A 14,176-nucleotide genomic window follows, 5' to 3' on the forward strand; every position below is an offset into this window, starting at 1 on the left:
GTGTGCACAGATCGTATATAATCAATGTATACAGTAGATATATAAATTTCTGTTATCAATTTCCAAGTATGATAATTCGTGTACAGGTATGATACTCTTAAATTAATCTTGAAGGAACAGGTATAATACTCTTAATGTATAGGTGTAATATCATTAATTAATCTGCACGTATATTAATCAATGCACAAATGATATTCAGTTAATTATCAGGTACAGGTAAAACATAATTACAAGGTATATTAATCAGTGTACAGGTGTATAATCCTTAATTAATCTCCAGGTATAATAGTCAGGTATGATACTCTTAATTAATCCCAAAGTATAATAATTCAGATAAATATTCAAACAACGTCTATCAACCCAGGTAGTCCGTCGTTCTTGACTAATTGACCGGTGGATATAGATGAAATTCCTTCCATCTACCATCGGGCTCTTCCCCCCCACACGTTAACTTGACCTACCCGAGCAATCGTGACTAACTCAGCTGAAATATAAGTTACCTGAATATTTAGAATTGAGAATGAATTTTATATCGTTGATTTTAAATGTTAAGAAAAGGTTGGTTAACTTTTAATAGGTTTTTGTTGAGTGAAATATTCTGAATTAATGACGTGTTCTTCGTTGTAAATATTGTAAGGTGTGTTTTAGTGTTAAAGGAATCTCTCTCTCTCTCTCTCTCTCTCTCTCTCTCTCTCTCTCTCTCTCTCTCTCTCTCTCTCATCTTCTCTATCTCTCTTTCTGTATGTCTCTCTCTCTCTCGGTTTTTCTTTGTTTTTCTCTTTCATCTAATTTTTTTCTTTTTATCGTTAAGAGAGAGAGAGAGAGAGAGAGAGAGAGAGAGAGGATCATAACTCTCACTTTTTCCTCTGTGTGTTATTGATGGTTGTGGGTGACGCAGTGAGACGGACGGTGTTACGCTGGTGGCTTCGGGTGTGACGCACGAGGTTCATCAGTCACCCGTCACGCTCCCAGATATACCGCTCATCACCCGTCATACACCCCGTCACCCGTCACAACCTCCGTCACCCGTCACAACCCTCTTTACCCGACGCAGCCGACGTCACCCGTCACAGCCTCCTTCACCCGTTACAACCTCTGTCACTCGTCATAACCTCCATCAGCCTTCTCAATCCCTTCACCCGTCATAATCTCTCACCCGTCACCATCCAATATATACAAAGTAATTGTTACCAAAGTTGCGTCACGCCTTGAGTATTTTAATGAGTTCAGATAATGTGAGAGATTCCATAACTAATACTGCTACTACTACTGATGATAATGATAATACTAACTGGTAGTGAATGGCGGAGGGTGGTACTTAGTCTAGGTGATGTAAACAGAGAAACCAGATACCAGATGACTAACGATGTTATAGAGAAATCCGAATGTGAGAAAGATTTAGGAGTAATAATAAATAGGAATCTTAAGCCAAGTAAACAATGTGTATTTGCTCGAAACAAGGCTGACAAAGTACTTGGATTCATACAAAGGAGCGTTAGTTACAAGACTAGCGAGGTCATCCTAAAACTATATGGTGCGCTTGTGAGACCTCACTTGGATTGCGCAGTTCAGTTCTAGTCACCGTACTACAGAATGGATATAGAATCCCGAGAAAGATTTCAGAGGAGAATGACAAGACTAATCCCGGGCATTAGGAACCTTGAGTACAGAGACAGGTTAAAGCATCTTAATTGGCACTACATCGAGAGACGTAGAGCGAGGGGCGACCTGATAGAGGTGTATAAATGGAAGTCAGGGCTAAACAAAGGTGATATAGCAATGGTACTCAAACTATCCAACCAGGAGCGAACTCGTAACAATGGTTTTAAATTAGATAAATTTAGATTTAGGCCCGAGATAGGTAAACATTGGTTTGGAAATAGAGTAGTGGATGAATGGAACAAGTTATCAAACATCATCATTAACTCGAATACGCTGGATAGCTTCAAATATACAGTAGGTTGGATGGATATATGAGCAATATGGGTTGGGTGTAAATGGACTGCCCAGTATGGGCCAATAGGCCCGCTGCAGTATTCTCCATTCTTATGCTCTTATGTAGGTCATGGAAGGCAGCAGGTCGTAGAGGGCGGTAGGTCGTATAGGGTGGCAGGTCGTGGAGGGCGGCAGGTCGTGGAGGTTGGCAGGTCGTGTAGGGTACATCCCGTTCACCTTTTCTACGCCAGGCAGTGTATCCTGAGAGAGCGAGCGAGAGAGAGAGAGAGAGAGAGAGAGGTAACCATGGCAATGAGACGCATGTAGATAATGAGCAATTTGATCCACCTGTCTTTACCCTCACCTGGGTACGTGGCTTATTGATTGTTGTGTACTCTCTCTCTCTCTCTCTCTCTCTCTCTCTCTCTCTCTCTCTCTCTCTCTCTCTCTCTTCGTTACCTGAGTCCTAATTATTTTTCATTCCCATCCCTCTATCGTCGCTCTTACCTGTCCCTCGTCCCTAACACGCAGCAGTGTGTGTGTGTGTGTGTGTGTGCTTGTGTGTGTGTGTATGTGTGTATGTGTGTATGTGCGCGCTAAACTAAGAGAGATTGAGGATAGGAAGAACTAATGTTTATATCGAGTGAATGGTAGATAGATAGATCGATAGATAGATAGATAGATAGAATTACTACAACCGTGAACCAAATGTTATCCCTCACTCACTCGTAAATTCCATCAGTTAAATCAGGAAATAAATACAATTAACTGAATAAACTGAAATTCTGAGAAAAAAATATTATTTATTTATGAAGACTTTGTTGATCTGGTAACACTGGTCAATATTTTATTCAAGCACTTTATTTTTAGTGATGCTTCTAGACGATCCTTATATAGAAGTCTGATTGGTCTGTCTGTCTGTCTGTCTGGCTGGCTGGCTGTCTAATTATCCTTGTATATACCGTGTCTCGCTACAGGAAGATTAGAATTTGCTTTAACTACCAGCCTCTCTCTCTCTCTCTCTCTCTCTCTCTCTCTCTCTCTCTCTCTCTCTCTCTCTCTCTCTCTCTCTCTCTCAGTAGATATTTAGTTGTACACACTTCTCTCTATACAGGTACAGATATTTCAATTACAGGTACAGGTATGTAGGTACAGTTAATTACAGGTAGGGATAGGGATATAGCGTTTCGTGTACAGGTATTTAGTTACAGATACAGGTATAATTATGATCATGGATAAGGTACAGGGTTACTGGTACAAATACATTTATACGAACAAGTTAAATTGCAGGTAAAGACATAGGTAGAGTTACAGTTACAGGAAGTGTTACAGGTAATCACACAGGTAGAGACACAGGTACAGCAAGTGTTACAGGTAATCATACAGGTAGAGTTACAGGTAGAGACACAGGTAGAGTTACAGTTACAGGAAGTATTACAGGTAATCACACAGGTAGAGACACAGGTAGAGCTACAGGTACAGCAAGTGTTACAGGTAATCATACAGGTAGAGTTACAGGTAGAGACACAGGTAGAGTTACAGTTACAGGAAGTATTACAGGTAATCATACAGGTAGAGTTACAGGTAGAGACACAGGTAGAGTTACAGGTACAGGAAGTGTTACAGGTAATCACAGGTACAGGTAGAGTTACAGGTACAGGAAGTGTTACAGGTAAACACACAGGTAGAGTTACAGGTACAGGAAGTGTTACAGGTAAACACACAGGTAGAGTTACAGGTACAGGAAGTGTTTCAGGTAAACACACAGGTACAGGTACACGACTAAGGAACAACGTGTACTCCCCGGGGTAAACAATAACAGGTGTTGAAACATTCATCATTAGGACACCAATTTACTCCAACATAAACACCTACAGTAATTCCTTGTTTGTTAAGTGAAAAATGTGTTTGTTTTATTTGTTGTATTTGTTGGTGATAGTTACATGGAGAGAGAGAGAGAGAGAGAGAGAGAGAGAGAGAGAGAGAGAGACTTGCATGTTTTGGTGTTGGTTCATTGATTCTTAAGTCATCATTTATGGTTTATCTTCATGTGTCACGCGAGTGTGTAAATGTATGTATGTATGTATGTATGTATGTATGTATGTATGTATGTATGTATGGTCAACCAAATATCCATCGACCTCACCTTGGCTCTCGTACTCGTAATTTTACCTGGCAATATTTAGTGAAGTAAGGCTGTATGTAATGAGGACTGTGATTGGTGGATCTATAAGGCTGTACGTAATGAGGACTGTGATTGGTGGATCTATAAGGCTGTATGTAATGAGGACTGTGATTGGTGGATCTATAAGGCTGTATGTAATGAGGACTGTGATTGGTGGATCTATAAGGCTGTATGTAATGAGGACTGTGATTGGTGGATCTATAAGGCTGTATGTAATGAGGACTGTGATTGGTGGATCTATAAGGCTGTATCACTGTCAGGATAAATATTAAACACTCCAAAGGTAACATTTTTATAATAAACTCTTCAGTGTTATTTAAGATCATGACAAGTCTCCAAATGTTTATAAAATTGGTTAAATAATGATGAGAATTATATTAATGAATGTCAACACAACTACAGCGGGGACTACTGTACGTGGAAATGTTTGTATTTTGTATCATAATTTTTTAGATTGAAAATAATACAGTAGCCTACGTCAATATCGAGTCTTACTGTATTATGAATCAGTACTGACGTAGAGTTTGATGTTCATTTAATAATAATGAGCATAATAATAATATAGATAATAATAGTAAGATTAATAATAATATTACTATAATTAATAAAACAAATACTTGTATCAGCAATGATACTAGAGAGAGGGAGAGAGAGAGAGAGAGAGAGAGAGAGAGAGAGAGAGAGAGAGAGAGAGAGAGAGAGAGGATTCACCGTTCGTTCTCCATGTGGTCAACCACAAAATCCGGTCGGAATGTTGATACGGATTTGACACTTTGAGGGAAAATCCTACCACCATTTCTACGAAGGACAGGATTTGACTTCCTCGGTATATCCTGACGCGTGGGTACACTTTGCCTCCCAGCTGTGAACTACAGGAAGGAAAGGACTGACACACACTTTCTTGAGGGACTCACAAGGAAAACATGGAGGATACAGCACTCGGATCCTGCCCTTAAGGTCATTGGTTCACTTTACAGTTAGTCGGGCCAATACAATGCTACACCGTTCAAACTTGTCATGTCTATTGTTACGACCACTCCCATACAACCACCACGTTAGTGACAGGACAAGGTCAAAGGTCAAGGTCACCTCCTGAAATATGCCTTACTATATACATTCACACTGTAACTCATGAAAATGTATAAAATAATGAGAAGTTTTAATTATCACCATAAACACCCATGTAATTGCAAAACAAAAACAAAAACTACAACAACAAAAAACAACAACAAAAGCAACAAAAACGACTCATGTTTGTAATACCACAACAGTCCACGAACCGACACACAAACACGCAAGCAAACACTAACAGCTTAATAAATCACATACGCAAGCAAGCAAGTGGAGGAACGATGAACAGCCACGGCAATTGTAAAGTAATTCAGAGACAACCCCCTTTATCCCCCTTCCCCTTACCCCTTCCACCTTACCGATTCACCCCTTTCCCCTTCTTCCCTTCCCCCTTCCTACCTTCCCTCCATTCCCCTTCCCCTCCCCTTCCTTTCCATTCTCTCTCTATGGACTTCAGAGGGGTGAAAGTAAGGGACGGGATAGGGGTAAAGGGGGGTGAATTATACCCCCCCCTGAACTGCACTGTGCGTATACTCAAGCCAGACCATAGCAGCGATACGCCAATAAAGATTCAATTACGCACTCCGCACCCACGTTTATCATGGGGTAAAAAAGCGCTAGTTTTATTATGGCTCTGCTAATGACAAGGTACAACGTCGTAAAAATTACCCCAAGTATGAGGGATTTGGAATCGATGTCGGACGGGTCGGTAGGACGAGTCGGTTGGTTTTGGTCGGTTGGTCGGTATTACGTGGAGAGAGAGAGAGAGAGAGAGAGAGAGAGAGAGAGAGAGAGAGAGAGAGAGAGAGAGAGTATAGGTTTCAATACAGGATCAAGTTATTAATCGGTTAGACTTGATCAGTTTGTGGTGGTGACTTGATTTCAATTTTTTGGACTTGTTGAGTATTTCAAGTAAGGAAGGAAGGAATGAAGGAAGGATGGAAGGAAGGAAGGAAGGACTTGATGAATTTGTATCGTTATATCTGGACTTATTCGTGTGTAGTGTATATGTATATTTTGTCCTTATTTTATTACGTATTGTGTCTCATTCTTGGACGTTTTGTGGATGATTGGACTTAGATTATTTTCTCGCGTTTAGACTTGTTAGCTTTTATAATCGAGCTCTTAAAAATGTAATTGTCATATCTCTCTCTCTCTCTCTCTCTCTCTCTCTCTCGTGGATGTGTAAATAATTATACAGGTGTGATGGCGAGGTCGTGGACAGGTGGCAGCAGACGGTGTGTGACAGGTAGATCGTCATTATCTTAAAATAACACCCAAGTCATGAGAGCAGCACACCTCATAGACAGATGGAGGTGCTGACGGAAGATTACTGAAAAAAAGGAACAGACGAAAGTTACGAGACGGTAAAGGACAGGCTTATTGGTGTTAGGATACTGAAGTTAGAAGATTATTGAAGTTAGAGGATTATTGAAGTTAGGGGATTATTGAAGTTAGAGGATTATTGAAGTTAGAGGATTATTGAAGTTAGGGGATTATTGAAGTTAGAGGATTATTGAAGTTAGAGGATTATTGAAGTTAGACGATTACAAAAACTTCACATCATTGTTTATTGATTTTTTTTACTTCTTATTCTCAATACTCAATTTCTATTATTTATTTTTTCCACAAATTTATTTAATCCATTACGTCTTAACACAAACAAACAAACAAACACATAAGAATGCTACTCTCACCTACATTTACCTGTCTCTTAATTAGACGTTTAATGGCCTCTTTAACACGTCATCAACTAAGGGAGATAATTAACTCTATCCCGTGAGGTCAAAGTTCAACTGGGTGGCACTGGTGGTGTCAGGGTCGGAGGTGCTGGTGGGGTAGTGGTAGGTGGTGAGTTGGGGTGGTGAAGGGGGGAGAGCAGGGTGAAGGGGAGGGCAGGGTGAAGGGAGGGATGGGGAGAGGAGAGTAAAGAAGGAGGGGTAAAGTGGGAGGGGGTGAAGAGGGGGGCTGGAGGAGGACGAAGACGAGGTGAAGGGAGAAAGGTGACCATGAGGAGGAGGAGAGAAGGGGAGAAGCGAGGAGAGGAGGGTGAAAGGAGGAGGAGGAGGAGGGGGTGAAAGGGAGGAAGAGGAAGGGAAAGGAGAAATTAATAGGGAGTTTGTCTTGTTCAGGAGTTTTGAGGTGGGGGAGCGGGGGTATCATCTGTCTCTCTCTCTCTCTCTCTCTCTCTCTCTCTCTCTCTCTCTCTCTCTCTCTCTCCTCCAATATCATATCTACACCAACCTTCATTAGCATGGAGAACTCGCCCGTGTCGCCTTCCACACTCCCACTGATAACACTAATGACATTACGTTTAGCTCGACTCTATGACCAGCCGTGACCTTATTTTACCACCGGACCTTCGTGTAGTTAATGACCCAAGGTGGAGGTGTAACTGCCGGGGAAATGAGTCCAGGGGTGTGTTTAAACAACCGCCAGAAAGTGAGTTTTATGGTTCAGGATGATTCATAGTGTTGGTGGCGGCAAATTTGACTCAATCTGTGGAACTCCGAATCTCGTTTTTGTAAAGAGTTAATATGAGGGTAAGACTGTGTGTATTTATTGAGCTAACCAACTAAATGACTGACTAGCTGACTGACTAACTAACTGACTGACTGGCTGGCTGACTGACTGACTGACTGGCTGGCTGACTGACTGACTGACTGACTTTCTTTTGGTTAAATTGACTTGAATGTTTACCCCTGTTTATATTTCCGTACTCTCTATGGATGTGATGAACTTGCCTGTCTGTCTGTCTGTCTGTCTGTCTGCTCAACTGTAAATGAGTAGCTAACATTTTAGTTTGGGAAGTGTAAACGATCGAGTTCCGTGCCTGTATTTTGAAGGCTTAGTATAGCGCGTTCTGCATCCTTACCTTACCTTACCTTACCTTACCATACCTTACCTTACCATACCTTACCATACCATACCTTACCTTACCTTACCTTACCTTACCATACCTTACCTTACCATACCTTACCTTACCTTACCTTACGTAACTATGACAATACTTTCAGCGTGGTTTAAATAAATAGCAAAACACCTTTCAATACCTGTGCATGATGACCTTTTGGGGAGCACCTGGTGGAGTCACACACACACACACACACACACACACACCTGTATAATTCTCTCAGATCACCAGGTGTATTGTTCTGTGTGGTGTCTGACTGTTTGTTAGTCTATTAATTTGTCTGTCTCAATGTGTCTTTCACTCTTTTCTTTATCTGTCAATTCTCTCTCCCCCCCCCTCTCTCTCTCTCTCTCTCTCTCTCTCTCTCTCTCCAGGTATAGAATAATTCACCTGTGCTCACCTGGCTATGAGGACACATTAACCTGAGCCGTGTGTGGCGCTCTCCTCCACCATGGTGTGGCCACCTGCATGTTTGATGCTACCAAAGGTTAAGCATATCTCTCTCACCGCCTCCCCTCCCCCTGCAGGTGGCTGAGAGAGAGAGAGAGAGAGAGAGAGAGAGAGAGTACTATAATCTTTTAACATTATATTGAAGAAAAATCTCAGTTAGGATCTTTACTTACGAGGTGTGATTGTGTTGCGTGAAGCGCGTGCCTCCAGCGACCCCTTGTTAGCACGCTGGTTCAACTTGCCGTGATTACAGTCATACAGGTAAAGTAATTACACCTGGTACCTTAATAATGGTATTGATTAGGGCGTTTCTAACCTCAGCCACCTCCACAATTTACTGATAACACTGGCCAGTCATTCGCACGCACCGCACCGCTCTATAATGATGAATGAAAAAGAAATGGAATTCTTATATAACTCTGAGATATAAATGTAAATATATACACCCCAGGGGAAGGAATAATTGATAATTAACAAGACTTACGTGTGAATTGAATGTTATCCTTTGTATAAAATAAAATAAAAATTAAGCGTGAGGGATATACACCAGTTCAGACACTCGTGTTTAGATGTTATTGTAGTAGCCAGAGCGTGTTTGTTGTGGTAGTGATCGTCTTTTGTTTCCATTGCATGTAAACAAACCATCCACGGCTTGGCGGGAGGAGGAGGGGCTATGTGGACACTCTCGTACACCTCGACAGTGACAAGGAAAAGAAGGAGGGGGAGGAGAGGGGGGTGGTGGAGGGGGGAGAGGGGTGGGGGGGGGCGACAGTCCTCCACACGCGTCTCCTCAGGTATTCTGGCTACCTGACGAAGGACTCATTAGATATGTTGTGGCGTGTGTCTTCCCTGACGAAGGTATTAGGGAAATGTCACACCTTTCTCATGCTCGTCACGAAGTCCAGGTAAGAAGAACTCCAGACGGATACCTAATCGAGTTTTTCTCTGCCTTTTTCTCCTTATTATCGTGAGCTGTATTTTTTATTATTCCCTCGCTGGAACCTTCGCCTCGTAGTGGGGAGGTGTATAAATATGTGCTCTCTGTGTGTCTGTCTGTCTGTCTTCCTGTCTGTCTGTCTGTCTGTCTGTCTGTCTATCTCGGAGATAAGTTAATAGCTTGTCTTGAAACTTCATACAATAAAAAGATCAACTAACTACCTAACTAAAACTAACTACCTAACTAAAACTAACTACCTAACTAGCTAAAACTAACTAAAACTGACTAAATAAACCTAACTAACTAAAACTAACTAACTAACTATATCCCTCAGGCAGGAAGGACGATAAGAAACACGCTACAATAATTTACCGCCTCCGCCACACTCGCTAATTGAACCAAAATGTGTCACAATTGGGTGAGAAATGACAGTGTTTGTGGCGGTGTTTGTGTAAGGGAGGGGGGTAATGGGGGGAGGGACGTTGCTTATGCTTCTGTATGTGTGTGTGTGTGGTGGAGGAGGTATTTGTGTAGGGGTGTGTGTGAGGGGGCAGTGTATGTGTAGGAGGTGGGGGAGTGTTTGTGCGTATGTATGTGTGTATATGTGATGAATTATACAGCACCAGTATAACGTCCTCCTCTTCTTCCCCTCTTTCCTTCCCCTCTCTTCTTCTCCCCATCTTCTTCCCCTCTTCTTTATTTCTCTTTCCTTCCTTCCTCATTTTCTGTCTGTTTTCCCTCCCTTTCCTTCCATCCATTGTTCTACTTTCCCCTTCCTCTCTCTCCCTTTACGCTTTGCTTCCACCCATATCCCATCCACCCTCCCTCACTCACCTACGCCCTCCCTGACCCTCCCACACCTTCCCTCGCCCTCCCTCACTTTCCCACACCCACCCTCACCCTCCTACACCCACAATACCCACCCTCACCCTCCCACACCCACCTACTTTCTCCTCACCCTCCCTCACCCCCCTCACCTACCTAGTCTCTCCCCTCACCTTCCCTCACCTCCCTACCATCACCCTCCCTCACCCATTTACTCCTTCTGCCCTCCACACCCTCCCTCACTCTCCTCACACTTCTCCCTCCCTCTCTCTCTCACCTTCCTCACCCACCTTCACCTCACCCTCCTCTCCCTCCTCCCTCTCTCACCTTTCCTCACCTCCTTCACCCTCCTCACCCTCCCTCTCCCTCCCCCCCCTCTCTCTCACCTTCCCTTATCCACCCTCACACTTCCTCACCTCACCCACCCTCACCCTCCCTCACCCTCCCTCACCCATTCATCAATTATTACATACCAGACGCTAAGTAAAATGACAGAAAGTTGAAATACCAGCGTAGTTGACTGAATGGTTGATGTAGGTGGGTAGTTATGAGTCTGGTTGATGTATGGTTGGCTGACTGAATGGCTGAATAGTTGGTTGATTGAATGGTTGATGAAGGTGATAGTTAACTGTCTGGTTGGTGAATGAATGGTTCTCTGACAGGTTGTGGTTGATTGATTGACGGACTGGTTGACAGACTGATTGATCCGCTGACAGTCTAACTGGCTGGCATTTACTGTTAGGAGAGAAGTAAGAGTTATAAAATTAGTGTTTTAACAAAGGAACCAGATAGATAGATAGATAGATAGTCAAGTTGTCTATTTTAATGGGAGAGAAGGAGAGGGATAGAGCGAGGGAGTGAGGGAGTGAGCGAGCGAGTGAGTGAGGGAGAAAGGGAGTGAGTGAGGGAGAGAGCGAGTGAGTGAGGGAGAGCTGAATGGAGGGGGAGTACACTGCCTCACCACCCATGGGTCACGGTTGAATTATGAGTCATGAATGCTTCAGTGTCGTCCCGTCCTGGTGAATGTCACCAGCTGCGTCGCCTGCCAGCTACGCCGCTCACCACGCTGGGTCACCACGCTAGGTCACCACGCCAGGTCACCACTCTGGGTCACCACGCTGGGTCACCACGCGCTAGCTACCACTCTGGGTCACCACGCCGGGTCACCACGCCAGGTCACCACTCTGGGTCACCACGCTGGGTCACCACGCTAGGTCACCACTCTGGGTCACCACGCTGGGTCACCACGCTAGGTCACCACGCTGGGTCACCACGCTGGGTCACCACGCTGGGTCACCGCGCTGGGTCACCACTCTGGGTCACCACGCCAGGTCACCACGCTAGGTCACTGACTCTGGGTCACCACACGCTGTCACCACGCTAGGTCACCACTCTGGGTCACCACGCTGGGTCACCACGCTAGGTCACCACGCTGGGTCACCACGCTGGGTCACCACGCTGGGTCACCGCGCTGGGTCACCACTCTGGGTCATATGAGTCCTGTAACCTGCGTCATGTAGGAGTCTCTGGGATGTTAAGATAATACAGTATATACCAGGAAAGGGTCACTCCTTAATGAACCGACTGTAAGATGCTTGAAATATAGGATCGTAGGAGATCAGTTGGCTGGAGGAGGAGGAAGACGACGACGACGACGAGGAGGAGGAAGAGGAGGATGAGGACGACGAGGAGAGGGAGGAGGATTACATGTCTTCTAGGAATGGATGTTCGCTTAACTCACTGGAATGGTTGATCAAGAAGGAACCCCCACTCCCAAGATTGCCTGGCTGGGTCTCCGAGGCCACTGATCTAGGCAACTGGGAATCTATGGGAGGAGGTGGAGGAAGACGTTTGGTGGTGACTCTGGTGTTGGAGGTTGTGGAGGAGGTGGAGGAAGACGTTTGGTGGTGACTCTGGTGTTAGGGGTGTGGAGGAGGTGGAGGAAGACGTTTGGTGGTGACTCTGGTGTTAGGGGTGTGGAGGAGGAGGGAGAAAATGGGTAGGAGAGAGAGGGGTTAGCTGTGGAGGGAATGGGGGAGAAAGGGTCTTCTGCGAAAGGAAGAGGGGAGGAGGGGGATGGGAAGGGGTGGAATGGGGAGAAGTCAGCTGGGGAAGAGTTCAGATGTGGAAGGGAGTTGGGGACGAGACTTAGCAGAGGGTGGGGGGCGGGGAGTTACTTACGTTAGTTAGAAATCTTTATAAATCTCTCCCGGAAAACAGAGTTCCATAAACCTCTAATTACTTCCTTAAGTCTTATTGAGAGTCTCCAGAACTTTACAAAAAACATCAATAAGACTTGATAAGTCTCCTGGAGTTTTACAAGTCCCCACAAGTCAACACCATCAGACTTTCCTAACGCCCCATCTCATAGCTTCATTTATCATCTCGAACACACACACACACATACACACACACACACAGACAGACAGACATACACACACACACACAGACAGACAGACATACACACACACACACAGACAGACAGACATACAGCGTACACCCTTTTAACTCTCTTTTAGGAGCCTTCAACTAGCCTTTAGAAGTCTGGTTGCGGACTTCGAGGAACTGTTAAGCCCTGAAGGGATAGGGTCGTGAGGTCCCTGGAAACTAATGTAAGGTCTTTCATAGATGGATCTTAGCGCTTCTCTGTACCCGACCAAGACACTCCGGTAGTCCTGCTCTGGTTTTCATGTTTAAATAATCATACTGTAATGTCTGTCCGTCTGTCCGTCTGTCGCTAGTGTCTCTTGGTCTATCTCCTCCCCCTTACCATTCCCATCTCCCCTCTCCTCTCTCCTCTCCCTCTCCTCTCTTCCCCCTCCTTCCTAACCCCCTCTTCTCCTGTTACCTCTCCTCCCCCTCTCCCTCTCTCACCTCTCCTCCCTCCCCCCTCTCTCTCCCCCTTCTCCCCCCCCATTCTTCCTTCCCCTAACCCCCTCCCCCGTGAGCGTCGACCTTGTCAGCCCGTGTCACCAGCGCCATGGTCTACGGCGTGTTCGTGGCGGCACCGTGCCACTGTATCGTCAGCAGCGACACACCCTTGGCACTCACCACACGATTTATAACACCGGTGGCAAATTAATGGAAGTGTGTTTTTTTTTCTTACATTGATTTACAAGGTGGTGGTTCACGGCGTGTTTACAAGTGGTGTGTGTGTGTGTGTGTGTGTGTGTGTGTGTGTGTGTGTGTGTGTGTGTGTGTGTGTGTGTGACTTAAACTGCATCTCTCTCTCCACAGCAACAGAGTCAGCTATCTACAGACCCACTTGAGTGTGTGAATCAGAGGTGACAAAGGCTCAAGAGACCTGTCATATTTCTCAAGCTGTGTATGACTATATAAGTGACGCTCCTCCTTGACATTCATTTACACATATACTTTGTAAATCATGCCTCGTGTAGTCTCTTGTAAATTATGCCTTGTGTAGTCTCTTGTAAATTATGCCTTGTGTAGTCTCTTGTAAATTATGCCTCGTATAGCTTCCTGTAAATCATGTCTTGTAAATCATGCTTCTTATAGCCGATACAAAGTAGGACTCTTAAGCCATAATGCCATTGTATGCCAAACTATGCCACAAGATCCATTTATTTAAACGACTTATATTAAAATGCCTCTTTTTTATATTTCATTTATTCGTCTTACGCTAAAAAGTATATAATTTTATTTCCTCTTATCATGCCTTTGCTTTTAGCCATTGGATGCATTGATTGGTGTGAGGTATTACAGTATGCCCTCTCCCCACCCCCCTCCTAGTATGCCCTCTCCCCATCCCCCTAGTATGCCCTCCTCGTTCCCCCACCTTATTGTATGTTCTCTCTCCATCCTCCTAATATGCCCTCCTCCTCCATCTTATAGTATGCTT

General features: G+C 44.4%; 1 protein-coding gene across 1 annotated transcript; it reads left to right on the forward strand.

Moving 5' to 3' along the window:
* Positions 1-11,308: 11,308 nt before the first annotated feature.
* LOC121877674 lies at positions 11,309-11,701 on the forward strand. The gene has a single exon (XM_042383493.1). It carries the CDS (start codon positions 11,309-11,311, stop codon positions 11,699-11,701), a length of 393 nt encoding a protein of 130 aa, XP_042239427.1.
* The last annotated feature ends 2,475 nt before the right edge of the window (positions 11,702-14,176 follow it).

The sequence above is a fragment of the Homarus americanus genome, unplaced genomic scaffold, assembly GCF_018991925.1.
Source record: "Homarus americanus isolate GMGI-L3 unplaced genomic scaffold, GMGI_Hamer_2.0 scaffold25611, whole genome shotgun sequence".
Taxonomy (NCBI): domain Eukaryota; kingdom Metazoa; phylum Arthropoda; class Malacostraca; order Decapoda; family Nephropidae; genus Homarus; species Homarus americanus.